We start from the raw sequence: 26,990 nt of genomic DNA, 5'->3' as shown, positions 1-26,990 counted from the left end.
GTTCAAGTAACCCTTACTTTACTTAATAATGACCCCAACGTGCAAGAGTGAGTAGTGGTGCAAAGGAGGCACCAGGCATAAAACACAGAAGGACAGGTGTACTATTGTACTTTATAGCAGTGCTTCAGGGCATTTAGGATGGTTAGATGTAGGATCCAGTGCTATCTGTGGGTTTAGTCTTCACTGGGATCTTAGACATATGTCCTGTCGATAAGAAAGGATTGTGGTATTAGATATGTTGATGCTAATTAGATAATACCAAAACAAGTTAAGTATGAACTACCAATTGGGAATTTGTTAGAGCAGGGTTAGAATTAGTTTCGCTTCATAGTGTTCATTTCAGAATACCATGTAGTAGTGTAAAAATTAGGAAAGAGCATTTGGATACCAAATAAAAAAAAATTTGCAATACTAGTTGAATGCTTTTCTACATATGAAAGGCATGCATTTATATTTCCTCTTGGAAAAGATCTGCTTAAAACTGTATTTACACTGACTTCCATTATTTAGTTTGCTTTAGATACATTTTATTATAAAGCTCAATTTGAACCTCATGTTGGCCTTTTTTTGTTTGTTTGTTATTTAGCTTCTAGTTAATATTAGGCCAAACTTTGAAAATGACACAATCCCAAATAAGTAGATTTAAATTAGGTTTATTGGGTCATACTATAGTATATAGTTTTATTCAGCTTGTTGCTGTTTATTCTTTTAAGAAAATTTAGCATGCTATAGATTTGATGTTTTGAACTGAGTTTTTTTTAATATTCATAGTGTTTTGCCTTCATATAAAATATTTTCCATTTAAAAATGAGAGTTTAATCTCAAAACAAATTCCGTTCCAATTGGTTAAGAGAAAATTTTTCTTACTGTTCATTTTCATAATAAAAATACCATGAGAGCTGGATGCAGTGGTGCACTTCTATAATCCCAGTGGCTTGAGAGGCTGAGGCAGGATAATTGCAAGTTTGAGGCCAGCTTCAGCAATTTAGCAAGGCCCTGAGAAACTTAGCAAATAAAAAATGAAAAAGGGGGGCTGGGGATGTGGCTCAAGCGGTAGCGTGCTTGCCTGGCATGTGTGCGGCCCGGATTCGATCTTCAGCACCACATACAAAGATGTTGTGTTCGCCGAAAACTAAAAAAAATTTTAAAATTCTCTCTCTCTCTCTCTTTCTCTTTCTAAAAAAAAATGAAAAAGGGCTGAGCACGGTGGTGCACGCCTGTAATCCTAGTGGCATGGGAGACTGAGACAGGAGGATCGTGACTTCAAAGCCAGCCTCAGCAATGGTGAGGTGCTAAGCATCTCAGTGAGACCCTGTCTCTAAATAAAATACAAACTAGGGCTGGATGTGGTTCAGTGGTTGAGTGCTTCTGAGTTCAATCCCTGGTACAAAAAAAAAAAAAAAAACACAAGAAAAAGAAAAAGGGCTGTGGATGCAGCTCGGTAGTTAAGTAACCCTGGGTTCAGTCCCCAGTACCAAAAAAAAAAACAAAAACCCAATTACTAAGAGAGCCTCATATTTTGATTTACTTTATTCTCTTCTGGTAGACAAAGGAAGGGAGTACACAAAGCACATAGGAGTGAGTAGGTGCTCCTGTCTAAGATAGTAGTGTCTTAAACTCTATTTTGAATTACAGTATCCCCAAGCAATCACACACCTTTTTGGGCAATCATTTATAGTGACTTATTGTTATATCAAATGGAAGTGATTGTCATAGTACTAGGACAAACCTCAAGATTGTAGGAGGCATCTCTAGGAGGTGCTGTAATTGGTCGTCACCTATGAACAAGAACATGCTCAATAAAATTTGGGTTTCTAGGTTATGAAAACATTTCATGAAAATTTGAGGCAGAGAAAATAAATGGTTGGTGAACTTGATGCTTTTTAACTGAACTGAGAAATGCTTATCTTTTATAGTCTCTTCTTGTGACAGTGAGGACAGCCCATGTGATTTTACGGTGAGTAGAAATTTGGGAGGGGAGAGAGATGATATACTCATTTGGTTAGCTTTAAGTTGTAATAGATGTAAAATACATAGAAATGACCAAATTATAATGTCCTTAAACTACATTCAGTTGGTAAATTTAACATGTTTTTCTCTTTTTCTATTTATGTATTGTAGGTATGTAATTCACCTCTGGGACCTCAACCATGAAGGGACCTGGGAAGGCAAGGGAACCTACGTCTATTATACCGATTTTGTCATGGAGCTCACTCTTCTGTCCCTGGACCTCATGCACCACATTCACATGTTGGTAAGTTCCCTTGGAAAGAGCTCCGACTGAAGGCTTAGACTTTCAGAATCAGGAACCCAGGTTTGTATATTAAAAAATGAAATATTTGGAATAAAATATAGATGACCCACTTAAAAGTGACTGTAGCGTGCACTCTCCTCTTTTTGCCATTGGGTGTAAAGCAGTATTGGGGAATTGCTCTGGCTGGTACCTGGAACAGGAAGTGATTGCTGTCCCAAGAGACTTGGTTAACTCTGCTGACCAAGTCAATAAATCATTCTTGTAGTATGAAATTAAAGGAGATGCCTCTCTCTAATTTCTGTGGCTTCTCCAATTTAGTGTTTACTTTGTAGGTGGTCATGGGAATTCCTCCCATGTTTGCTACTTCAAGAATTCATAAATTTTGTATCTTTTAATTAAAAACAAAGTCCTTGGGGCTGGGGTTGTGGCTCAGCAATAGAGCGCTCGTCTAGCACGTGCAAGGCCCTGGGTTCGATCCTCAGTACCACATAAAAATAAATAAATAAAATAAAGGTATTGTGCCCAACTACAACTAAAAAATAAATATTAAAAAAAAGTTCTTATACTTAATTCCTACCTTGATTTGCCGAGAAAGAAATTATAATGCTGTAAATCTGCTTCATTAGTGAGCACTTCAGTGAGTAATAATGGCAGGACTCAACCTAGTTGAGAGGCAATTCATTTATGTTGTAAGCCTGTAAAAATAATATTTAAAAATTATTGGATTTAGTTGTGACAATGGTGCACATCTGTAATCCTGGTGATTTGGGAAGCTAAGAAAGAAGGATTGCAAATTTGAAGCTAAAATTAGTGAGAGACCCTGTTATCAAAAAATTTAAAGGGCTGGGGATATAGCTCAGTGATTTAAAAAAAAATACTACTTTTGTTTTTGTTTTTGTTTTTTAGTTGTAGATTTACACAATATCTCTATTTTATTTTTATGTGGTGCTGAGGATTGAACCCAGGACCTCCCACATGCTAGGCGAGCACTCTAACGCTGAGCCACAACCCTAGCCCTTTAAGTCTACTTTTTGAAAGTAACTTTGAGAATATACTTTAAAAAAAAAAAACTTTCCTTCCTCCACACCAAAAAAGGGTGAAAATGCCCAGATATAACCATTAACATTTTGTTGTATTTTACTTTATATATGTTACTTTATATAGTCAAAAACATGTAATCATACATTGAGATCTTATTTTTTTGTTTGTTTATTTTTTGGTACCAGGGATTATTTTTTATTTTTTTATTTGAGACACAGTCTCACTAAGTTGCTTAGGGCCTTGCTAATTTGCTGAGGCTCTCCTCAAACTTGTGATCCTCCTCCTGCCTCAGCCCCCCAAGTGGCTGAGATGACAGGCATATGCCACCATGCCCAGCTGACAGATCCTATTTTCTACATAGTTTAATCAATGGAATGATTGTATTGGGAATTGAACCTAGAGCCTCATGCATGCTCTTCATCACTGATATATCCCTAAACAAGTTTAGTTTTAGTAAACTAATAAATTACAAATATTTTCCTGTGCTAGCAACAAATATTCTGAACCATTTGAATACCTTCAGGATAAAAATTTCATCATATAGGTTTATCAGTTTTAATTAACCAAACTCCAAAGTGGGCTGTTTAGATTGTATTTGTTTTTGCTGTTTCGTAACTGTGTATAATTTTTTTAAAAAATCACATTAGTTTCTTCAAGGTATATCCTGACTTTTTCACTCAACAAATATTATTTTACCAACTAATTGATGTTTAGAACTATTATCATACAATTGTGTATTATAATTAATAAACAAGAGTTAGTGTCTATAATATTGCAGTGTATGAATTTACACTTTAACTGTTCTCCTGCTGGGCATTTTGCTCATTTTCATATATACTTTTATAATTCTATGGATGGACATCTTTTTGCATAAAGCTTTTAAGTTTCTGATTAGTTGCTCAGGAAAGATTGTGGCAGAGGGTGTGTACATTGTTTAGGGTAATGAAATAGATATATGCAATAACGTCCTGAAAGATTATTCCAGTTCACCTTCACTAATCATTAAGAGTTTCTATTGCATGCAGTACCTTCATCAGTAGCAACTTCATGTGCATTTTTATTGTGTATTTTATTGTTTTCTCTCTATTTCAGTTATTTGGCAACATCTGGTTATCCATGGCCAGCCTGGTCATTTTTATGCAGCTGCGTTACCTGTTTCATGAGGTGCAGCGTCGAATCCGTCGGCACAAGAACTATCTGCGTGTGGTCGGGAACATGGAAGCCAGGTAAGTAAGAGCGAATTGATGTTGCCCAAGTTTGCTCATTTTAGCTCTTTAAGAATAAAAAGTCCTAGGGCTGGGGTGGTGGCTCAGTGGTAGAGCACTTGCCTGGCATGTGTGAGGCACTGGGTTCAATTCTCAGTACCACATATAAATAAAGTAAAGGCCCATTGACAATTAAAAAATATTAAATAAAGAAAGAATAACAAGTCCTATTCTGTCAGAACTTGGTGTTATAACCTGCTAACTGAATGGGGAAGAGTATAGGCTCTGGAATCAAACTGCCTCCATGTGAGTTCCACTTAGCTCTGGGTGATTTGGGGTAGTTTATTAACTCCCTGTGCCCCAGCTACTTCATCCCTAAAATAGAGGATAGCAGAACTTTCTGCTTAGAATTGTCGGAAGGATTCTATGAGATATTAGGTTCATATTATTACATCATTATTTTATTGTCATTGATATTAAATGGAAGCTTCTCTGGACTTCTGCCCTCTATTTTGTAAAGGTGGGTTTACACACACACAACTCGTACACATTGAAGAAGGTACTCCTAACCTAAGACTAAGCCAAGTATAAAGCTGCACAATTAATGGTCGTCCTTTTTTGTTTCTGGGGAATAGTTTGGGTCTCTGGGGTCTTATTTCCTTGATTTGCCTAAAAATGTGCCCTGGAGAGATCATTAACCTGAGCCAACTGTTCCTTGAAGGTCTGTGAAGTTGAACAAAATGTTTTTTACTGATCCTCTGTCCTTGTGCCATTATAAAGATGAAGTCTGTAGAATAGTGTACACTTACGTGTGTAAAATTTACAGAGATTCCATAGGGTCTCTTTTGTTTCTTACAGGTTTGCAGTTGCAACTCCAGAGGAACTGGCTGTCAACAATGATGACTGTGCCATCTGCTGGGACTCCATGCAGGCTGCAAGGAAACTGCCCTGCGGACATCTTTTCCACAAGTAGGGACTTCATGAAGGGCCTCTTGGTACTGGTGTTCTGTCCAGGACTTGTGGGTGCTTTTTGTCCCTGGGCTCAAAGATAATCCCAGCAGAGGAACAGAGATAGTACCTCACACTGGTCATGGAGTTGAAAGAAAATATTGGGAATCCTTGTTTTAAAACAGCTTATTACTTAACTGAGGGGAAGAGAGTATATATTTTTACATTTTGCACATGTCCCCAAAGCAGCATAAAACACACCCCAGAGCAGTGGTCTGAGGTGGGGACCACTAAATGGCCTGTAGAACCGTGACTGTTGGCAAGGGTTGCAAAACAGGCTCTTCTATAAACCTTTGAGATTGAAGTAGATCTGTTACTTTCAGAGATCTCTGTCAGGGCTTTGTTGATGGATTTGATGCTTTGATTTTGGTGGTGGATCTTGAGGTATGTTTAGGCCCTTTGCAGTCAGTTTTGCGTATTGAGAAATTTTTGATCTTTAATCTTTCTTATTTTCTATTTTCAGTAATTTTCATGTTTCTTTTTAATATCAGTAGGGCTTTGAAACTGTAATGTCCTACTCAATAAATGTAGTGACAGACATTTCTTTTTATGTACTGAGTGTTGTGTTGGGCTCTGGGATAAAATAGAAATGACAGACATGGTTTTTGCTTTTGTGGAGCTTGCAGTCAAATGGATGAGACAATCATGGATTAACTGGATATATTTATGGATGAATATATTGACATGTGCTCTGTAGGAAAGGAACATGGTTCTTCAGAGTGAGTAACAAAGAAATCTGACTCAAACTTGGAGGAACTGACTTGAATATGAGCCCCAGTCAGGTCTGGGAAGGGGATTCGGTGGGAGAGATGTGAGACAGAGAGCATCTATAGTAGGAGGGAATGTGTTGTGTTGAAGGAACTGGGAGAGAACCTGGTGCCTGGAACTCAGTGGAAGAGGGAGGAGTGTTTACTGAGGCAGGAGAAGCAGGGAATGTGGCCCAAGGGGGAGGTTGGAAGCGGGCGTAGATGCCATTGAAGGCTTTAATTGGGGATGGTGTATAAGACATGCAGCCTGAAGAGGTTAAGGGACAAGTTATAGACTGCCACAGTGGTTCAGGGCATGTTGAGAGCTTGAACTACTGTGTGAGAAGTGCAGTTGGACTGAAGTAGACTGATTTATCAAGGATTAGAAGGACATGAGCTAGATTGGCTATGGGGGAAAGAGGAATAAAGGGGTCAGGATTCTCCTAGTTTTACAACTTGTGCAGTTACCATAGAGTTACCGAATAGTTGGCTTCATTGAGGTTGGAAAGGTGGGAATTTACACACATTTCTCAGAAACTTTATAGTTCCAAAGGAGCTCTGTAGCTAGTTGGGAAGAGTAAGAGTGTATTTTAGCCCAGAAGAAATTTTTTGTTGTTGTTTTTTGAGATCAGGTCTTATCTTACATTGCCCAGGCTGGCTTTGAACTCCTGGGCTCAAGTGATCCTCCGCCCTCAACCTCCTGAGTAGCTGGGACCACAACTACTTTGATGGAAGTAAAATTCAGATAACACACAATCAGCCACTTTAAGGTGTACAATTCAGTGGTGTTTAGTGCATTTGTGGTGTTCTGCCACCACCACTTCTAAGTTCAGAACTTTTCATCACCCCAGAATAATATTCATACTCACTGGGTAACCATTCCTGGTTCTTCCCTCCCTGTCCCCTGACAGCCAGTCACCAGTCTGCTTTCTGTCTCCATGGATTTACCTCTTGTGGACATTTCATATAAAGTGAATCATACTTATGTCTGTGGCCTTTAGTAACTGACTTCTTTCATTTAGCATAATGCTTTTGAGGTTGCTCAAGTTATAGCAATACTTCACTCCTTTTTATGGCTAGCTTTAAATAATTCTGTAATAAATAGTTGCCGCTGATAGATATTTGGTTTCTTTCCACCTTTTGACTATTCTGTGAATAATGCTGCTATGAACATTTTCGAGCATGTATCTGAGAACCTGTTTTTAATTCTATTTAGTAGATAGCTCGGAGTGAAATTGCTGGGTCCCATTGTAATCCCACCTTTACCTTCTTGAAGAGCTGCCATGCTGTTTTCCACAGCAGTTGCACCTATGTATATTTTTATCAGTAATGTATGGAGATCTAGTTTTTCACATTCTCACCAGTGCTTGTTATTTTTCTAATTATAGCCATCCTAATGAGTGTGAAGTGATATCTCATTGTGATACTTTTTGGTTTTTTAGTGATTGTTATTTAATTTTTGTGGCAGAATATACACAACATAAAATTTATCATTGTAACCATTTTATATGTGTAGTTCAGTGGTGTTAAGTGCAGTCTTATTACATAAAACCTCACCATCCATCCATCTCCAGAACTTCTCATCTTCCCAAACCGAAACAGTGTACCTGCCCTCTGCCCTTGTGAATCATTCTCTGTCCTGTCAATTTGACTACACTAGGTACATCTATTAACTTTGGATTTATTTTGTTCTTTTTCGGTTCCATTCATATAAAATTATTGATTTGAGAGGTTTTTTTAAAAAAGCATTTTTAGATATTGAGCTAATATATTGAGCATTGTTTTCTCTATCTCAAAAGTTTTGGAATGTTCTGTTTTTATTTTCATTTGTCTCAAAGTATTTTCTAAATAATTTCTTATTTGACCCAAGAAGGTCCATGGTTGACTCAGGAAATAATAGTGGTTTAAAATTGGAATTTAATTGTAAAACACTTTGGAGTGAGAAAACCACTGTTGGAACATCCTCTTGGCCTTCACTGCATGGCTTTAGTTTTTGAGTGGGAGAGGATGGTGTGATGACAAACTAAGGCAAATTAATTTTAATTTTAATTTGTGATAAAACTAACTGCCTAGATTCCAGCAGAAAAATAGATAATTTGTTGCTTATAAAAGATATTTTTTGGTAGATTTCAGAGTCCAGTAATATATAATTACATTGAAGTATCATATATAGAATGAGGAGAAATAGTTCTTCAATAGAATATTATTATAGCTATGAAGAAAAATATGTTTTCTCTGGGGATCATCATGTTATAGTGAGGTCATCCTTTGTAACTTTGCAAACATGACAGATATTTTTGAGAAAAAGATAACATTTTTACTCAGTGTCTCTGAGCTCTCAGAGAACAAATCTATAAAATGGGAAAGGACTGGAGAGCACTTCATCTGACCTTCTCATTTGTCACTGGAGAGGCCTGACTAGAAAGATTGAAAGATTTGCCTGGGTCACGCAGGTGGGGAGTGGCTGAGTTGGGACCAGGTCTTATATTTCCTATTTCATATTCTAGTATCTTTCTTCTTAATGGTCATTACAAGATTTTATTGAGTATTTGCTATACTTAGGGCATTATCATCTCCCGAGAGAGGAGAAAAGAACTTTCAGCCCTTTTGGAAAAGCAGAATGTGAAAAGTAGAGGGTGGCGACAGAGGTGCTCCGTGGAAGGAAGATGTTACAGCTAGGGAGGAGGGTGAGCAAGGAAAAGACCTGAGAGGTTGTCTTGCTGCCAAAAAAGTTGGATCGGTGGTTTCAGCAAGTCAGGTCTTGTCAGAAGTGATTTGGAATAAAAGGAGCTTTAGTGAGTGAGTGAGAGAGATTCCCCCAAATCAAAAGTTTGAAAACAGGGCCAAGGTTATGACCACTTTGGTGAATAGCTAAAGCAAAGTGAAAGAAAAGATCATTGGGGCAGATGACTCAAGGACATAAGAGGCCAGGATGTTGGAGGATTCAACAACATGGAGTTTGAAGCCACCAAATTGAGTTGTAAAGGCAGATGGCGGGCCATGCTGTGAAGTCCCATTGAGCAGGGGTCAGGACCGGGAATGATGGAGCTTGAAGCATAGTAAAGAATTAATGCCCACAGTAGGACATGCTAGAGAGGTGTATTAGTGAAGTAGGGTAAAGAATTAATGTCCACAAGTGTTTTTCAACTTTATATCTCACTGATGGCAAATAGAGAATAAAATTGGAATGCATTTGATAATTCAAAGTACTTCTGGGGAATTCTCACAAAATATGGTAGGGAAAAACTGAGCACACTCACCTGTCTTATTTTGGACTTTTTGGTAGCTCCTGTCTTCGTTCCTGGCTAGAACAAGATACATCCTGTCCAACATGCAGAATGTCTCTTAATATTGCTGACAATAATCGTGCCAGAGAAGATCATCAAGGAGAGAATTTGGATGAGAATTTGGTTCCCGTAGCAGCCACTGAAGGCAGACCTCGCTTAAACCAGCACAATCACTTCTTCCACTTTGATGGTTAGTTGGTTTCAATCTATAAAACTATGCCCATGGGGTTTTATCCCCTACGGAGAAGCTGTTTGAATTCAAAATAGCTGCCTACAGATCAGTTTAATATACTCTTTCCATTTAATTGAAAGTGTTGAGAATGGATGGATGGAGAAAGAAAACTGAAGAATTTTTCTGTGCCATGCAGTTTGCTAAGATTCTGTCATAATGGGTGTGGTGGAGGTGGGGAGAGGAGGCAGTAAGATTGAACCAACCATGATTTTGAGGAGTCCACTTTGCCAGTTTAGTAGTAAACCTTTGTTAATGGTTTTTTGCATTGGTGTGTTCGTAAGTGTGTATTGCAAAATCATAGAGTAGCTTTCCAGTGAGTATTGGAAACAGAATCAGAACTGGAACCCTGTTGCTTTTCCCATAAAATAGGAATATTTTGCTTCCTACACTGTTGAAAAGAGTTGTAATAAAAACCACACTTAAATTCTAAGGCCATGGCACTATTGAGGGCTGATCGATCCACTTTCCTTAATTGACATACATTGAGCTGTTGTTGGTTTCTGTCAGCTCTGGGACCACCTTTTAAGTTCCCATTTCTGATATTGCTATAAAACAGGCATCCTTGGGTTTGTGCTGGGGGTAATGGTGCTGTTGGGATCTGATTGGAATCTCCAAGGGTAGAGTAAAGTGGGCGTGGTGGCATGTGGGTGCAGTCCTTAAAAGGCTCAGGGAGAATGGCTGAGAGTAGATTGAGCTGGCTAGGCCTGGGTACTGGAGGGGTTTTAAGGGCTGGTCATGGTTGGTCATTGTTCATTTACACTAGGAGATCTTAGAGATGGATCCTGGCTTATGCAAGCCATTATTATGAGTGATTATCCCTAAAAAAACCCCAAACAAACAAATAGTCACCTTTATTTGTCCCTGTAAGTATATGAAGTAAGTATCCATTTTTTTTATTGAGCGCATTTTATCTGACAAGGTGTTGGAGATGGCCATTTAACTTGATTTTACATTCTGTGCCTTAGTGCTGCTTTGTGAAGAAATGAAGTAGCACCTTACCTGTACAGCTTGATTTGGAGTTGTTGTATAGCCATTGCTTGATAGCACTGTATCTTGGGCTTCCTTTCATTAGGGAAATGAGAGAAATGGCAGCCTTTCACAAGCCTGTGTTATAGAACTCTTTGAGAAGATTTTTGAATCAGAAAACCAAGGTCAAAACTTTAAATCACATTGTTGAGGATAAAATGCAACATGAAAGTAATTGTGAAATGATGTCTCCAAATGATTAGTATTTTGTGTAAGTGCAAATATGAGGAAGAAACTCATCTGTTGTAGCAGCTATAGAGCTGTGGAATCCTTCCTTGGATTCTAGGCCAAGGGAGTGGATTGGGGGTTGAATGGTTCAAGGGCCCCTGGAAAGCAGGAAAGGCTAGTTAGTGGTTCTTGAACCCAGCTGCCTGTTTCCATCCTGGCCATTGTCATTAAACTTTGTGATCTTGGACATGAGGTAAAATGCACTCATTAACCTCTAAGCACTGTGGGCACCAAACACCAAGTGGGGAACTAGAGTCATATTTCTGACTCTAGGTGGATTTCAGTGAAGACTAAGTGAACTAATCCATGTGAACTGTTTGGCCCAGCCCTGAGTGAGTACCAGCTGATAGAGAGTGGTGACCTAGAGAAGATACCACTGGAAAAGACTCAGGGTTCTAAAACTTGTGTTGCACTCTGGTTTGTTTTAGGGTCCCGGATTGCAAGTTGGCTGCCAAGCTTTTCAGTGGAAGTAATGCACACCACCAACATTCTTGGCATTACGCAGGCGAGCAACTCTCAGCTGAATGCAATGGTAGGACCTCTAGCTGCATTAAGAAGCTAACTGATAATTGGGAGGGAGGGAAAAGCTTTGGAATGTTTTTGCAGAGTTTACAGAGACTTTGTTGATCTTATTCTGCTCTGGGAGGAGAATGAATTCATTTATTTTTTATTTGGTACTAGGGATTGAACTCAAAAGCACTTTGCCACTGAACTACATCCCCAGTTCTTTTTTGTTTATTTTGTTTTTTGAGAAAGGATCTTGCTAAATTGCTGAGGGTCGCTAAGTTGGTAGGACTGGGCTGGAACTTGCAATCCTCCTGCCTCAGCCTCCCAAGTTGTTGGGATTACAGGCACAATGTACCTTTTACTATAAATTGTGTGGGGCCTGCCAAGTATGTTTTTTGCATTCTGTCCCTCCACTCCCAAAATAAGTGTGTATGTACCCATACACATAGTTGTGCATGGTGTACTGTTGGTTCAAGGAGATTGTTCAGATACTTTACATTTCTTTGTATTTTCCAAAGCTATGATTTTCTTTTAGAATAATGGAGAATAATGTGTCACTATTATTGAAGTCTAGAATTCATTGTTAGAATATGTGCAGGAATCTTAAAACACAAACTGCTTTATAGCACTTGCCTAGCATGTATGAAGCTCTGGGTTCAATCTCCAGTACAAAAAAAAAAAAAAAAGAAAAATTTAAATCACCTTGGCCTGCTTGGATTAGGGTCTGTACTGGATAGACCTGGTTAGCCCTGGCCAATACTTCAGAAAGTCATTGGATCATTTATTTTTTCTATTCATGCATTAGTCTTAATTTCTTTATCAAAATAATTTGTACTAAAGCCTTTTTAACTGAGTTGTGCTAAGCATAGCACCTGCAGTGTCACTAAGGTTAACAGGTGTTCTACTTTCAAGAAGGGTAAATTCTGTTGGGGAGAAGATTATAAACACAAACAAGTAAGATAATTGGTGGTGCTGATCAGTACTCTGGAGACGGTAAGGCAGGCAGTGCAGTCAGCGGGTGAGTGAAGACTGTGTTGAAGGAGGCATTTGCAGAAGTTCTCTCTGATGAGATAAAACTTAATAATGAGTCATAAGGGACAAGATGGCAACAGATCCGTGGGAAGGAGGCATTGGAAACAGTAGGTACAAAGGTGAGGAAGTGCCCGTTAAAGGGGTCACTATGCTTGGAGTGGAGCAGTTAGGAGGCTGAGGTTCTGATGAAAATTGAGATTGTAGAGCCAGGTCAGACAGACTGTTATTGGCTACAGTTAAGTTTAAATTTTTACAATGAAAGCTGTTCAAAGCTTTTTATGCAACCCCTTCCCTCTCCCAGGATTGACAAGACATTTAGCAGAAATGATTTTACCTCTAGGAGGAAAATGAATTACAGAGGGTCAAAAATGGAAGCATCAAGACCAGTTAGGGGGTTGTTGCCATGACTTGGACAGGGTTGTTAGCAATAAAGAAGAAAAGTAGATTTAAGATACTTTTGTTAGATGAACTGACAGCACCATGCTGCTTGATTTAGACATGGGAGTACTTATTGGGGGAAGTGGTAGGGTTGGGTTTGGTTAAGCAGCTAAGTAGATGGTGGTACCTTGTACTGAGCTGGGTAAGCCTTGGGGAGAAACAGGCTGGAGGAATTTCCACATTGGCTTCTTGCACTTAGTAGTTTGTATTTAAGGTTCTTCCATGTCTGTTCATGGATTGATAGCTCATTACTTTTTAGCATTGAATGACATGCCATTATCTGGATGTACAATCATTTATTAATCCATTCACTTATGACATCTTGGTGCTTCCAGGTTTTGGTAATTATATTTGGACATCTGTGTGCAAGTTTTTATAGAGACATAAGTTTTTAACTTATTTAGATAAATTCCAAATTATCTAAATTTAGATAAATTTAGGCTGCTCCATCCAATGGTAAAAGTATGTTTAGTTTTGTTAGAAGCTGCCCACCTGCCTTCCAGAGTAACTACTCTTCTGCATTATCGCTGGCAATGAGAGCAAGCGCCTGTGGCTCCAAACTCTTGTCAGCATTTGTTGTCACTGTTCCAGGTTTTGATTACTCTACTGGGTGTGTACCGCTACACAAAAACTCTGTGTACAAAGTTTTTATTTGTACTTTCCTGATGACATACAATATGGAGCAACTTTTCATGTTTATCTGCCATCTGTATATCTTCTTTAGGGGGTGTCTTTGACCCAGCTTTTAATCAGATTGTGTTCTATTTTTTTTGAGTGTTATATTTCTTTGTATATGTATATTTTTAATTTTTTAGATGTATATGGACACAATACATTTATTGTATTTATTTATTTTTTTTATGTGGTGCTGAGGATCAAACCCAGTGCCTCACTCATGCTAGGCAAGCACTGTACCCTGAGCTACAACCCCAGTCCTTCTTTATATATTTTGAGTGACAGTTATTAATTAGATGTGCCTTCTGTGAATATTTTCTCCCAATTTGTGGCATGTTTTCTCATTCTGTTGACATTGTCATTTTAATTCTAATGAAATCCATTTTTAGAAACATTTTTATAATTTTTTTTATACCTTTATTTATTTTTATGTGGTACTGAGGATTGAACCCAGTGCCTCACACATGCTAGGCAAGTGCTCTACCACTGATCTACAACCCCAGCCCCTTAATGAAGTCCATTTTATCCATTATTTCTTTCATGAATTGTACATTTGGTGTTGTAACTAAAAAGTCATTGCCATACCCAAGATCATCTAGTTTTCCTCAAAAACTGTATTATTTTCTAGGAACTTTATATCTTTGCATTTTACACTTAGGTCTTTGGTATATTTTAGGTTTATATTTTGGGGAAGGGTGCAAGGTTTGTGTCTAGATTCATGTTTCTGCATGTGGATGTCCAATTGCTCCAGCATTATTTACTGAAAAAGCTATCTTTGCTCTATTGTATTGCTTTTGTTCTTTTTTCAAGGATAGTTGACTTTATTTATGTACGTTTATTTCTGGGTTCTCTATTCTGTACCATTGTCTGTCTGTACTTTCACACATACAGTATTGTCTTGTTCAAGTTGCGTAGTCAGGTCCTACTTTTTCTTCTCCTTTAACTTGGTATCAGCCATCCTGGGTCTTTTGCCTGTCGGATTACCAATAATCAGTTTGTCAATATCCACAATATAGCTTGCTGGGATTTTGATTGAGATTATGTTGATTCTGTAGATCAAGTTGGGAAGAACTGACATTTATCTCTCTCCCTGTCTCTCTCTCTTTCCCTGTCTCTCTCTCTCTCTTTCTGTCTAGTACTGGGGATTTTACCCAGGGTTCCTTTACTACTTAGCCATGTTCCCCATCCTTTTTACTTTTTATTTTGAGACAGGGTCTCACTAAATTGCCAAGACTAGCCTCTTACCTTCTGATTCTTTTGCCTCAGCTTTCTGAGTGGCTGAGATTGCAGACCTGTGCCACTGAAATCAGCAAAGCAGTCTAATTTCTCCCTTCCCTCTCTGTCATTCATTGCTTTTACCTTTATGTGATCATATATATGCATCATAAACATTCATAATTAAATACATTGTTGCTATTATTTTGAACAAATTGTTATTAGATATCAACTAAGAGTAAGAAAAGTGAAAGTTTTTATTTTACCTTCACTTTTGCTCTTCTGATGCCCCTCCTTCCTTTATGTGGATTTGAGTTTCTGACCTCCATCAGTTTCTTTCTCTCTAAAGAGCTTCTTGCAGCCCTCCTGGCAAGGCAGGCCTGTTGCCACACATCCTCCATTTCTGTTTGTCTGAGAATGTCTTTATTTCTTCTTCACTTTTGAAGGATAGCTTCTCAGGGTACAGAGTTATGGGTTGGATTTTTTTCTCTCAAATATTTCACTTCACTGTGGCTTTTGTGGTTTCTGAGTGGTTGAATGTAGTTCTTTTCTTTGCTCCTTTATAGATAGGCTGATTTTCCCTTCTGGCTTCTTCCAAGATTTTCTTTATCTTGGATTTTCTGTAGTTTGATAATGATATGCCCAGGTGTTGGATTTGGGCATTTTTCCTTCTTGGTGTTCTCTGAGCTTCTGGAGCTGTGATTTGGTGTCTACATTAATTTGAGGAAGACTTCAGGCATTGTTTCAGATACTTTTTCTGTTCCTTTCTCTTTCTTTTTCTAGTGTCCCCATTATGCAGATTTACTCTCTATAGTTACCCCCAGTCCTCAGGTGTTCTGCTCTGTTGTTTTCAGTTTTGACTCTGTTTTTCAGTTTTCAGTTTCTGCACTACATCCTCAAGCCCAGAGGTTCTTCCTGCACCTGTCAGCCTAGGAAGGCATTCTTCATTTCTGTTACATTTTTGATCCCAAGCGTTTCCTTTTGTCTCTTTCTCAGGATTTCCGGCTCTCCCTGCTTACATTGCCCATGTGTTCTTTCCTGCTGTCTACTTAGCACATGCATCAGGGCTCTGATGGATATAGCATTTTAGTGTGGAAATTAATCATCAATTAAATTCCCACTCTGATAATTCAGCATCCCTGCCATGTCCGCTTCTGTCTCTTCAGATTGCTTTCTGTCTTTTAGTTAGCCTAGGATTTCATCTTCATAGCCAGACATGATGGACCATGCAAAAGGTGAAACTCAGGAGGAGACTTCTGCTCTACATGCTCCACTAAAACATGGGAGGCAGGATGACAAGGGAACAGATTTTATTCAAAGCTGGCTTTGAGGAAGATGGAGGTGACCTTTTCCTTTTTCAAATCTCCATCTTCGGGGACTCAGGGATGCAGAAAACTCTTAGAAGAGGAGAGGAGGCTTGCCGGGTGTGGCGCACGCCTGTAATCCCAGTGGCTCTGGAGGCTGAGGCAGGAGGATCGTGAGTTCAAAACCAGCCTCAGGAAAAGCAAGGCACTAAGCAACTCAGGAGACCCTGTCTCTAAATAAAGTACAAAATAAGGCTGAGATGTGGCTCAGTGATCAAGGAGGCTTGAAGGGACAGAAAATCGGGAGACAAGGATATGGCTTGTTAATCAGAAATACATCCCAGCCTCGGGTTCTTGGGACACTGGGTCAGGGGCAGCCCCTCAGTCTCCATTCTAAGTTCAGAAGTTAAAGCCATTTGAAGCCTTTGATTTCAGAGAAGCATGGTTAATGTAGATGGGGAAGGGGAAGAGGTCTAGTCCTTGATCGGGTCCCAATCTTGGTGAGCTTGGCCTCTGAGCTGAGTGTCTCAAGTGCCTCTCATCATTGTCCTCAACCCACCTTAGAAGGGGCCTTGGAAGGCACAGGGCAGCTGGAGAGGGCTGGATTTAGGTGTTTTCCTTCACCTACATGGAAGGCTAGTGCCATCTGGAGTTGGGTATTGTCCCCCCTGATCGGTTGGGCTCTGGTTAACTAGTTTCTCCTGGGTGAAATGTGCTGTGGAGCAGGGGTGCACTGGGGAGCTTCGTAGAGGTTTCTTCCCCCGCGCCTGCTGGAAGGTGGAGGACTGTTTCTTAGCTTAGGGGAGGAACCTGGCAGAGCTCCAGAAGGCAAATCTCACAGTATTGTGTGTGTTAGGGGTGGGGAGTAGCGGTCCTAATTTCCAGGTCCCCGGATTTTTAAGCCCTCAGTTGTTCACAGTGAGCCTGCAGCACTTTGTTCGTTTCAGTTTTCTTCCCAGCGTCTGTTCTTAATGCTAGAGTCTAAAGCATATGTGAATAAGGAGCAGAGATTGATGTGCAGAATAGATAGCAGAGCTGGTTGAAAGCAAAGCCCTTGAGAATGGAGTGTGGGACTGGGGACCAGAGCAGGAGAGGACTTTGTTGTTTGGGAAGAGGGATGGAGGTAGCTGCAGGCTGGGCATGAGCTTTGTTTTAAAAAGAAAGAATTGGTTCATAGTAGGCAGGAGGCAGAAGTAGCCTAAATGCCTATTAAAGATGAGCAGGTCGAATGTGGCACGCCACTGTTCAGCCTTAAAAAAGAAGGAATTTCTGGCCCTTGCTGTGACTAGGAGAAACCTTGAGGATAGTGTGCTAAGCCAAATAAACCAGTCACAAAACGCAGACGTTGTATAATTGTATTTACAGAAGGTGAATTCAGACAGTAGAACAGGTTGTTGGGGGCTAGACTGAGGAGGGAACGGGTTGCTGTTCAGTGGATAGAATTTGAGTTTTGCAAGACAAAAAAGCTCGTCAGGTCTGTTGAACAACAATATGCATATTGTTTAAACTATATACCTAAAGATGGTCATTATTAGCCAGGCACAGTGGCACATGCCTATAATCCCAGCAACTTTTGGGAGACTGAGGCAGGAGGATTGCAAGTTCCAGGCCAATCTCAGCAACTTAGTGAAACCCTGTCTCATTCTGTCTCAAAAAGGATTGGGATGTGGCTCTTTGGTAAAGTGCCCCCCAAAAGTAAATTTTTAAAACATCTTTTTTTTTTTTTTTTTGATGGTACTGGGAATTGAGCCTAGAACTCCACATGTGCTAGGTAAGTGCTGTACTTCTGAGCTACATCCCCAGCCCTTTTAATTTTATTTTGAGGCAGGATCTCACTACGTTGTACAGGCTAACCTCAAACGTGCTGTAGCCTCTCAAGTAGCTAGGATTGCAGGTGTGTACCACTGTGCCATCCGTAAATGGTTTTGATCTCAGTGAATAAAGAAAAGGAGACATGGCCTCTGATGACTCCTGCAGTCTCTATGAACCCCTCAGCCAGGGGAAAGTGAGGGTAGCACCGTGATGGAGTGTGGGGCTCAAGGCAGGCCCTGTGTGGGTACTGAGGAGGCTCTGCAGGGGATCACTCTGTTTCATGGGTGTGTACCTCCTTCGTGAGCAGGGCCTTCTTGGAGTTGGTGTGTTCAGAGATCTCAGGCAGGGCCTGGCTGTTCTTTCTCCAGTTCTTTGATGATTTGAAACAAACTATTTTTAGCACATCTGACTTATTGGAACCCTGCATTTTTTTATTCAGACCCAATATTTAGCTTACTGGATTTTGTGGTAAAAAAGATTTAGACTAGAAAAATGACTCCTAGGCATTTTTTGTTTGGGGAATGAGGAGGAAGCTGTTTGAGGATTGAGAGGAATTTTATCTGATCATAAAGCATAAAGGTTCTTATGAGTTCCTCCCTCATTGGCTTAGACTGGACCTGGGTTAAAAGACACCCAAACTGCATCAACTCTAAAAAGGGGCCCACTGAGCTGTGGTAGCTCCAGGGCCTTCTGGATACTATTTGTCTTGCTGGCACCCACTGCCAGGTGACTCTGAGCAGAGCCTGTGCTGGTTTTGCTCATCTCTTCCTTCAAGGCCTTGATGCTGAGCCACGTCCTCCCTTTGTCTGTGGGTGCAGCAGTGTGTTCCTTGGGGGTAGTGTCCCAAGTTTAACATGCTCCTAAAGCGAATTTTCCCCACCACTCATTCTTTTTTTTCTTTTAATCAGTGAGACTTTCCCACAGGTAAAAACCTTGAATGTAAGCATTTGTGAAATAAATACACGTATACTAAAAATATCTGGAACTGTTTCGATGAAAGTATGGGCAGTAGCATGCCCAGACCTTTGTCTGTCCCTGCTACACACACGCCCAGCCTTGAGCCCTAACTGAACTGAGATGTTTCTGGAATACAGTTTGAGGACTGTAGCACCAGGGCAATATTAGGAGTTTGCATTCTTTATAATCATATTTTCCCAAATTGCAATGTAATTTACATACAGTAAAAACCACTCGTGTGCTTGTGTAGCTGTCAACACCCTCAAGATACAGAACACATCCATTCCTCTTCCTCCACATCTCACTGTGCCTGATCCCTGGCAATCATTCATCAGTTTTCTTCCCTGTTGATTTTGCCTGTCCCCAGGTGTCATATCAAGAGAATCATGTGTGAGCCAGGCTTCTTTCACTTAACATGATACATTTTAATTTCATCCATGTTGTGTGTATCAGAAGTTTATTCTTTTTAGGAATTAACATCTTAAAGGAAAGCCCCTTTTTATACCCAAGATATACTGAGCTTTAAAATAAATACTTTTTAAAACTAGAAGATTCTACTTGAGCCTGCCTGGGATCCAGCTTGATTTCTGTCGCTCTCTATTTTGAAATTAATGCTAGTATCCTGGAGCTGTACTAAAGGGACAACAGTGTGAAGGTGATCTACATGTGGAGGTGGCCTCTGTACTTGTCCTTTCAAGGCATGTCGGATGTGGTGCCCAGAGCCTGCCATGTACTGTGACCACAGCAGTAACCTTGAGAGGGACCTTGCTGAGGGCTCTGTGTGTTCCTGCAGGCTCATCAGATTCAGGAGATGTTCCCCCAGGTTCCATACCACCTGGTGCTGCAGGACCTCCAGCTGACGCGTTCAGTGGAAATTACAACAGACAACATCTTAGAGGGACGGATTCAAGTACCTTTTCCCACACAGGTAAAACTTGGATTTTAAGCATGACAGGTGGTTTTGTCTTCACAAAGGTTAATTCCTCTAGATTAATTTTTTCGGTTACTTAATAACTGAATGTTTATATTTATAGTTTGTTGAAGAGTTTCTATAAACTCCCTCACTTTTTTCAAACTATGAATGAGAACAGACCCATCATAGATAAAGATAAAGGTCTGTGGATAAATTTTTGTACAGATGCACACCCCAGCAAGCTTGCCTTTGCCAGTCAAGGAGGTCGTGGCATCGGACAAGGTGGACAACTTTTTGTGTAAAGAGCAGATAATATTTTAGGCTTTGTGGGCATATAGTCTGTTCCGAACAAGTGAGACTGTGATCCAGAAAAACTTTCTTTATAAAAATAGGCAGAGGGGTAAACATGGCCCTGGGCCTGTAGTTCGCAGACCCTGCTCTAGGAGATAATGCCATCTGTCCCTAGTCATCCTTGTACATTATTACACTTGTACTAAAAAGGTCAGCTCTCCTGGCCTATCACATAACCTCTTTGATGGTTCCAAGAAATATTAACATAGATAAGCTTTTTGGTAGAACTCAGGAATGTATAAGGAATAATCTACAAAAAAATTGATTCAATTTCAGTATACAGAATTATGAAAAAAATCTATTAATAAAATTCAGAAAGTTGAAACTCTTTGAAAAGGTGAAGAGCATGGACTTTGGAGTCAAATAGGCTGTTAGGAATCTCCACTTCTCAGCTATTTGACTTGGCTGCTGGTTGCCTCTGGAGGTGGCAGAATTGCCCCACGTGGCTACAGAGTCCTCAGGTAGTAGAACAGACACTGGCCAGCCTGCGAGGAGGTGCTGAGACCTGAAGGGACATGGCTGAAGTGAGGAACTGCAGAGCCTGTTCCAGAGGGTAAGATTAATATTCAGGATTTTCCTTGGTGCCATGCACAGGTTAAGTGTTTCTTCAGTGTTACCTGCTGCTATCGTTATTTTCCTTGTGGGCAGTTACTGTTATTGAAAGCTCACCTGCACGTGGGGCCAGTTACTAACTCACACTGAGAGCTGCAGTTTGGGCCTTGGGCTCCCTTGTGTTATCTTTGTAGCATTTCAGTTTCTTTTGTTCTCTAGGCTTTGCTAAGGTTGCAGGCTGTGTTGGGGACCATGGCTCCCTCTGGACCCAGGTTTTCCCTGTGCCTATTATTTCATTCTGAGTGGCGCTGTCCTGTTTGTCTTGCAGCGGGCAGAAGGCATCAGACCTGCTTTGAACAGTCCTATGGAAAGGCCCAGCACTGACCAGGAGGAGGGAGAAGCTTCCCCTCAGGTAAGAGTGGCCCACTAGAGAGCACATGGACTGTGGAGGAGTGGCGTGGACCCTGCCAGTGGTCACCTTCACCCTTGACACTGGTGAAATGGGCAAGGGTTCCATGTTTGTCTCTGTTGAGGGGGAGACCAAGCTGTACCTGTGGGCAGGCCTTTTCTGCACCCAGGGCTGCAGCCCACTCCCTAGGCGTCGGGCCAGCGCTGCCTCCCTCAGCTTGAGTGAGGGTACCAGGTCCTGGGCTCCCAGGGGGTGGACCAAGGCGCACACTCCCTGAGGACCTGAGCCACTGAGGTGCTGTCCTCCATATCTTGTTTACTCAACTCAGGATTTTCAGGAACTTCCATGGATTTTGCCAAAACAAGATTCCTGAGCCAAGTGGGGTTGGGGAGGCATGGCTGTCTGGGAACCACTCTGTCTGGATACCCACTTGGGGAAGCAGCCCCTCTCTGTGGCAGAGGCATACCGCCCTGCCCTTAGCTGGCACCTCCACTCCATTTCCATTTCCTCCATCAGTTACGGTACTTCTTTCTTTTTTTCATTACTAGGGATTGAACCTGAGACACTCTGAATACTGAGCTACATTCACTCTCTAACCCTTCTTATTTTTTGAGCCAGGCTTGCTAAGTTGCCCAGACTAGCTGTGAACTTGTGCTCCTCCTCCCTCAGTCTCCTGAGTTACTGGGGTTTCAGGTGCCACCATGCCTGGCCAGTTACCATATTTGTAGAACACTTTCTCCAAAGACTGAAATAATAGCCAAACACCCTCATCCTCGTGTACACATGTGTGGGGTGTGGCAGGGAACTGGCACCCTGCACGTGGAGCTCTGGCCACGTGTGGGGTGTGGCAGTGTGCCAGCGTGCTGCATGTGGAGCTCTGGCCACAGGAGGTGCTGCTGCCTCCTGATGTGGCCAGGGCTTTTTGAAAGCAGTGACTTTCACTGACAAGCCACAGGGAGGCTCCTCACACCTCTTGTGGGTTTCCCTGCAAATAGGAAACTCAAAAGTACCAGGATTTTCTCAGGTCTGTTACTAGGACAAAGTTTTCATATCCAAATCCATAATTGGTGCATTGTTTGAAAATGGCATGTGCCTTCTGAAAAAGGTGACCGTTTATGCATTTTTAGTTTTTGGATAGCTAGCTTAACAGAGATAAGAACTCTGGAGTGGTTTGTGGGCACCTGTGATCACAGCACATTTAATTTCAGTTCCTACTCCCCAACTTGGTTTTCAGAGTTAGCATGAAGATTTCTGAATTTTTAAAAATATAGTGTAGGAAAGTACTTATTTTGTAAGGAAATTGCTGTGTAACATGTTTGATCTTTCACAGGAAGTGCAAAGTCCTTGTATAACAAGGCTTTATCATTAAAGCCTCAGTCTGGTCCAGTGGTCACATCTGCCCTATGCATTCCATCCCCGGCTGAGGCTGCTAGTCAGGCCTGAAAGCCTGTGCAGGGCAAGGCTGAGGGGGGCTTGGGTTTTCTTTCTCCCACCGCCTCTGTTCACTTAGCTGTTCTTTCTAAGCACCTCTGGGGTCAGGCTTGGGGAAGTTTAGGATGGGGCAGTATGATCCCAGGATGTTGGGGGTGTGTGCAGATGTTAACCCTGCCCCAGCTTGCTTCAGAACCTCCTCAGACAGTAAGACTCTCCTTGAACTTAAGGCCCTTTATGGAGGGGTAGTGCACCCCTACCTTCCTGGGGGTCATATTACCCCCTAAGTGGTCCTTTTGGGGAAAGTCTCTGTTTTATAATCTCAGACTAGTTCCCTCCTACAAGGACCCCCTGATCCCAGGACAGTGTCTGCCTGTAGTTGGGGGATATAGAACCTGCTCCCATTTTTGTGGTCTGCTACATCCAGTTTCCTTCCTTTAGATTTCTCAAGTCACTTGTCCCTGTGTCCCCGGAGCTCCAGGAGAATTGAGTCAGGCTCTCTGCCATTTGGCTCTCTTAAAGTCCCCTTTCGGGCTTGGCTGAAAGCAGGAAGGGAGGTGGTAAGGATGGCTGATGGAAGAGCACCTACCTCAGCAACTGAGAAATGGAACAGTCTGCCCTCAGCTTTCTGGTGGCCTGGGGGTGGGTGGTGGGCTGCACCTGGGAGTATGAGTGGCATAGATGGCGGTATCTGCTTGAGGATACTTAGGTCTTGTCTTGGCTGCTGGAGCTTCAGCCCAAATCAAGAAAATGTCCCATTTTAAGTCCTGTTACACAAGGAACCACATAATTTATTATCTCTGTGTTTTTTGTTTTGTTTTGTTTTTTTAGAAAAGGTCCTTAGCATTTACCCTTTACCTATTCAACTCTGTTTGCTAAGTGAAGGTATAAACTTCATGTAGCAGCTGTGATGAAACTTGTTTAAATTCTCGAGCAATTAGTAGAATTGAACAGAATTCTCAGAATGCAAGCTAGCAGTTGCCTATTGTCACATTCCAAGGGTCCGGTTTGGAACGGCTTCTGTTTTTCATACTGGCGGTCCTTTCCTTATGATATTGAACATGGTGTGACTTGCTAGCACGAGTCATACACAGGCCCGCCCTCAAGGAGCCTGAATTTCCAGTGTACGTGTGTCCCAGACTCAGCCTCCTTGCCTGGTAGCAGTCCCTGCTGTCAGTCCAGACTACGCCTGTTGAGGAGTGCCTTGTCTAGGGGGCGTGGCCTGTGCTCACAGCTCCTCCCTCTGTCCAGACTGAGCGTGTGCCATTGGACCTCAGTCCTCGCCTGGAGGAGAACTTGGACTTCAGTGAAGTGGATGTGGAGTCCAGTGAGGTGGAAGACTTTGAGGCTCGGGGGAGCCGCTTCTCCAAGTCTGCTGACGAGAGACAGCGCATGTTGGTCCAGCGCAAGGACGACCTCCTGCAGCAGGCTCGGAAGTGAGTTGCCTTCTACTGCACTCAGAAACCAGGGGCTGCAGGCCCTGCATGCCAGTTCACATCAGCCCCCTTCTAAACTGGTGACAGCATTGAAAAACCATTGCATGTCCTAAAAACTCCAATTTCAAGCCCCTCTGGAAACAGCAGAGGATCTGGCCACACTGAGGCCAGCTGGTACCTTGGGGTGGTCATCTCAAGCGAACATAGCAGCCACATGCGCGCAGATTTGCTGAGTGTCCCAAGCCTTTTGCATTCATTACCTTAGTTCTCTTACCAGCTCTGGGAAGGAGCACTGTTATTTATGCCCATTTGAGAAATGGACAGCCAGGAAACCGAGGCCCAGGGAGGTTCACACCGCCCAGGCCTGCGATCTGGCTTCCAATGTCCCTCTTGACCACTATGCATCTCAGACCACAGTGTCTGAGTACCTGTGTCCCACCGTGGTTGGTGGCAGTTGGAGCATGTGCTGTTCCTGTGGGTGGATAGGCGCTCTCTGTTTCAGTTCCTGAGGACAGGGCCAGCATGCGTTCATCTGGGTGGATTTTGGGCCCTACACAAAACTGTGGGTCCCTGCGCCGTTTCTTTGGGCAGATGAGAGGATGCTGAGACTGGATAGCCCCCTTCTGTTCAGAGACAGGCGTCCTTCCCTCCCTCCTGTGGGGGTTGAACCCAGGGCTTTATGCAGATGAGGCCAGCGCTCTGCCACTGAGCCCATGTCTATCCCACAGATAGCAGATGTCCTTTCCATGGGATAGTTCTGAGAGGCAGCTTCATGAGGTACCTGGAGAGGGGGAAATCTAAATGAAGCCACATTCTGTATGTGTTCCAGAGCTTCCATCTCTCATGTGACTTTTGTCTTCGTAGGCGATTCTTGAATAAAAGTTCTGAAGATGGCTCAGCCTCAGAGAGCTTTGTCCCCTCAGAAGGCACGTCCTCTGACCCTGTGACCCTGCGTCGAAGGATGCTAGCCGCTGCTGCCGAGCGGAGGCTTCAGAAGCAGCAGACCTCCTAGCACTTCCTCATCTTCCTCAGCCACCTCTTCCCGAGCCCTGCGCCCGACCAGGAGTGGCCTACCCAGTGCTGCCTGCGTGTGAAGAAGCAGGCCGACTGCATTGCGCTGTATAAAGCACGTGTCTTAATAGTGTTTGGACAGCTGACAGATTTAATCCTCCTTTGTAATACTTTCTACGTGACATTTCTTTTCCCTTAGAAACACTGCACATTTTAACTCTAGGCATGATCTCTTCTGCGTTGACTGGACTTCTTAGGTGTGGGGACGATCAAGAGGAAGTGGGCACCACCTGCCTACAGCAGGAGGCTGCAGCTACTGCTTTGCGCATGCGTCATGGCGCTGGAGTGTCTGGCAGGAGAGCACTGGGGGAGGGTGCACAGACTCGGTGAGCAGATGCACAGCCCAAGCCCGACCCCACACCATGGAGGAGATCTGTTGTCACTGCTGTCCTTAGTGAGGAAGAGTGTTCCAGAGGCCAGACCACAGGTTCCAGGGCCCCTGGGCCAGCAGGGCATCTGTCAGAGAGCTCCTGGTTTGACTCCTGGAGTCGAGAGGGAAAGCCCAGGGCTACAGAATGTGAGGCCTTGACCCCTTCGTCCCTGGACACCCAGGGCTGACCCGCATCCCGGTCCACAGCTGGCTTTACTTCCGGTCACTCTGGTGCTCCTGCATCAGTGAGCTTGCCCTCAGGCGTCCTGCTCCTCCCCATTTCTTGTCCCCTGTGGACATGAGGAAGGTCAAGCAGCAAGCTTTGGTTTGAGGTTGGTCAACTAAATGAGGCAATGCCAGAGCCCGTGGGCGTGGTCCTTGGAGAAGAGGTGGGCCTTGCAAGAGGGAAGAGTAGACTGTGGAGGGCGATGTTGAAGAAATAAGATACCTTTCCTATCTTTCTTCCATGGAGCCCTCCGTTTCCTTCACTTTGTTCCTGTTGGTTTAGTGCAACTTAGAAAGGTAGGATGGTGAGCCCAGTGCCTCGCGGCAGACCAGGTGGGGGCTTCGCATCCTTCACGTGTTGAAGGATCTGAAACATGCAATCATAGGTTACATAGTTCAGTTTTATGTCCCATTGGATTAAGTTTTTTTTTTTTTTTTTAAATGTTTGAAAGCATAGTTTATGGTAGTCCTTTTTGGAAGAATCCAGTATTATCTAAAATTATTGGTAAAGGTAAATGTATTTTACATAACTGAAAGTTTTTAGGATGTTGACACGTAATTGAAAAAAAGGGTGATAGGTAAATATGTAGGCAGAGATAATTTATTTCAACAAATCTTTCAAAAGCCTTACCTTGAAATGCTGTTAGTAAATTTCTGTGATTTTTAAAAAATTTGTTTTGTTTTGCTGAGAGCATAGCTATTTGTTTTTATTGTAAAACAATAATAATAATAAAAAGGAAACTCTTCTAATGTGTCGTGTGGCTGGACTCTGAGGCAGGTTTTTCGGTGGTGCAGGCACCGATTCCCATTTTGTTTTGGGTCTGCTGTTCGGGATTTTTTCATCTCTGATCGGGAGGAGAGCATTTCACGTCCTGTTGTATTGGGAGAAGGCAGCACCGAGTGTTTCTTTGTCTTGTATTTATCTTTTCAAGGAAAATGGGGAGATTTTATTTCCTTGAATCATGTCATTCCTTGTGTTCTTAAGGTTTCAGATGTATGAGAAGAGAAAATTGTGTAGGTCACTTTAGAGGGCCTTGAGACACTGGGGAGTAGAATGCAGTAGAGGTCCAAGCAGAAGTGCCTTCAATAGCATAAGGTGGTCTAAGAAGGAAGTCCCAGGTCACCCTTGGCTTTTGCACCTGGACAGGAAAGGATTCTGGGTGCTACAGAAGGCCCCAGCTCTCACTGCTTCTGGCCCCCTCGAGGCGGTGCTAAGGGGACTGCTGGTGAGAGTGGGCGGGCTCCTCTACGCCCGCTTTCACTCT

General features: G+C 42.3%; 1 protein-coding gene across 1 annotated transcript in view; it reads left to right on the top strand.

Annotated features, from left to right (window-relative positions):
- Positions 1 to 26,475, top strand: part of Amfr (autocrine motility factor receptor) — a 40,645-nt gene extending 14,170 nt beyond the window's left edge. The window contains exons 5-14 of the mRNA XM_076838807.1: positions 1,917 to 1,957; positions 2,122 to 2,254; positions 4,388 to 4,521; positions 5,359 to 5,469; positions 9,541 to 9,731; positions 11,456 to 11,559; positions 19,761 to 19,895; positions 21,112 to 21,195; positions 23,875 to 24,059; positions 24,924 to 26,475. Of these exons, the coding sequence (XP_076694922.1) occupies positions 1,917 to 1,957; positions 2,122 to 2,254; positions 4,388 to 4,521; positions 5,359 to 5,469; positions 9,541 to 9,731; positions 11,456 to 11,559; positions 19,761 to 19,895; positions 21,112 to 21,195; positions 23,875 to 24,059; positions 24,924 to 25,071 (1,266 nt within the window). The 3' untranslated portion in view covers positions 25,072 to 26,475. The remainder of the gene's footprint in view (positions 1 to 1,916; positions 1,958 to 2,121; positions 2,255 to 4,387; positions 4,522 to 5,358; positions 5,470 to 9,540; positions 9,732 to 11,455; positions 11,560 to 19,760; positions 19,896 to 21,111; positions 21,196 to 23,874; positions 24,060 to 24,923) is intronic.
- Positions 26,476 to 26,990: the final 515 nt, after the last annotated feature.

This window comes from Callospermophilus lateralis, chromosome 18, assembly GCF_048772815.1.
Source record: "Callospermophilus lateralis isolate mCalLat2 chromosome 18, mCalLat2.hap1, whole genome shotgun sequence".
Taxonomy (NCBI): Eukaryota; Metazoa; Chordata; class Mammalia; order Rodentia; family Sciuridae; genus Callospermophilus; species Callospermophilus lateralis.
This window is presented reverse-complemented; position numbering and strand designations above follow the sequence as displayed.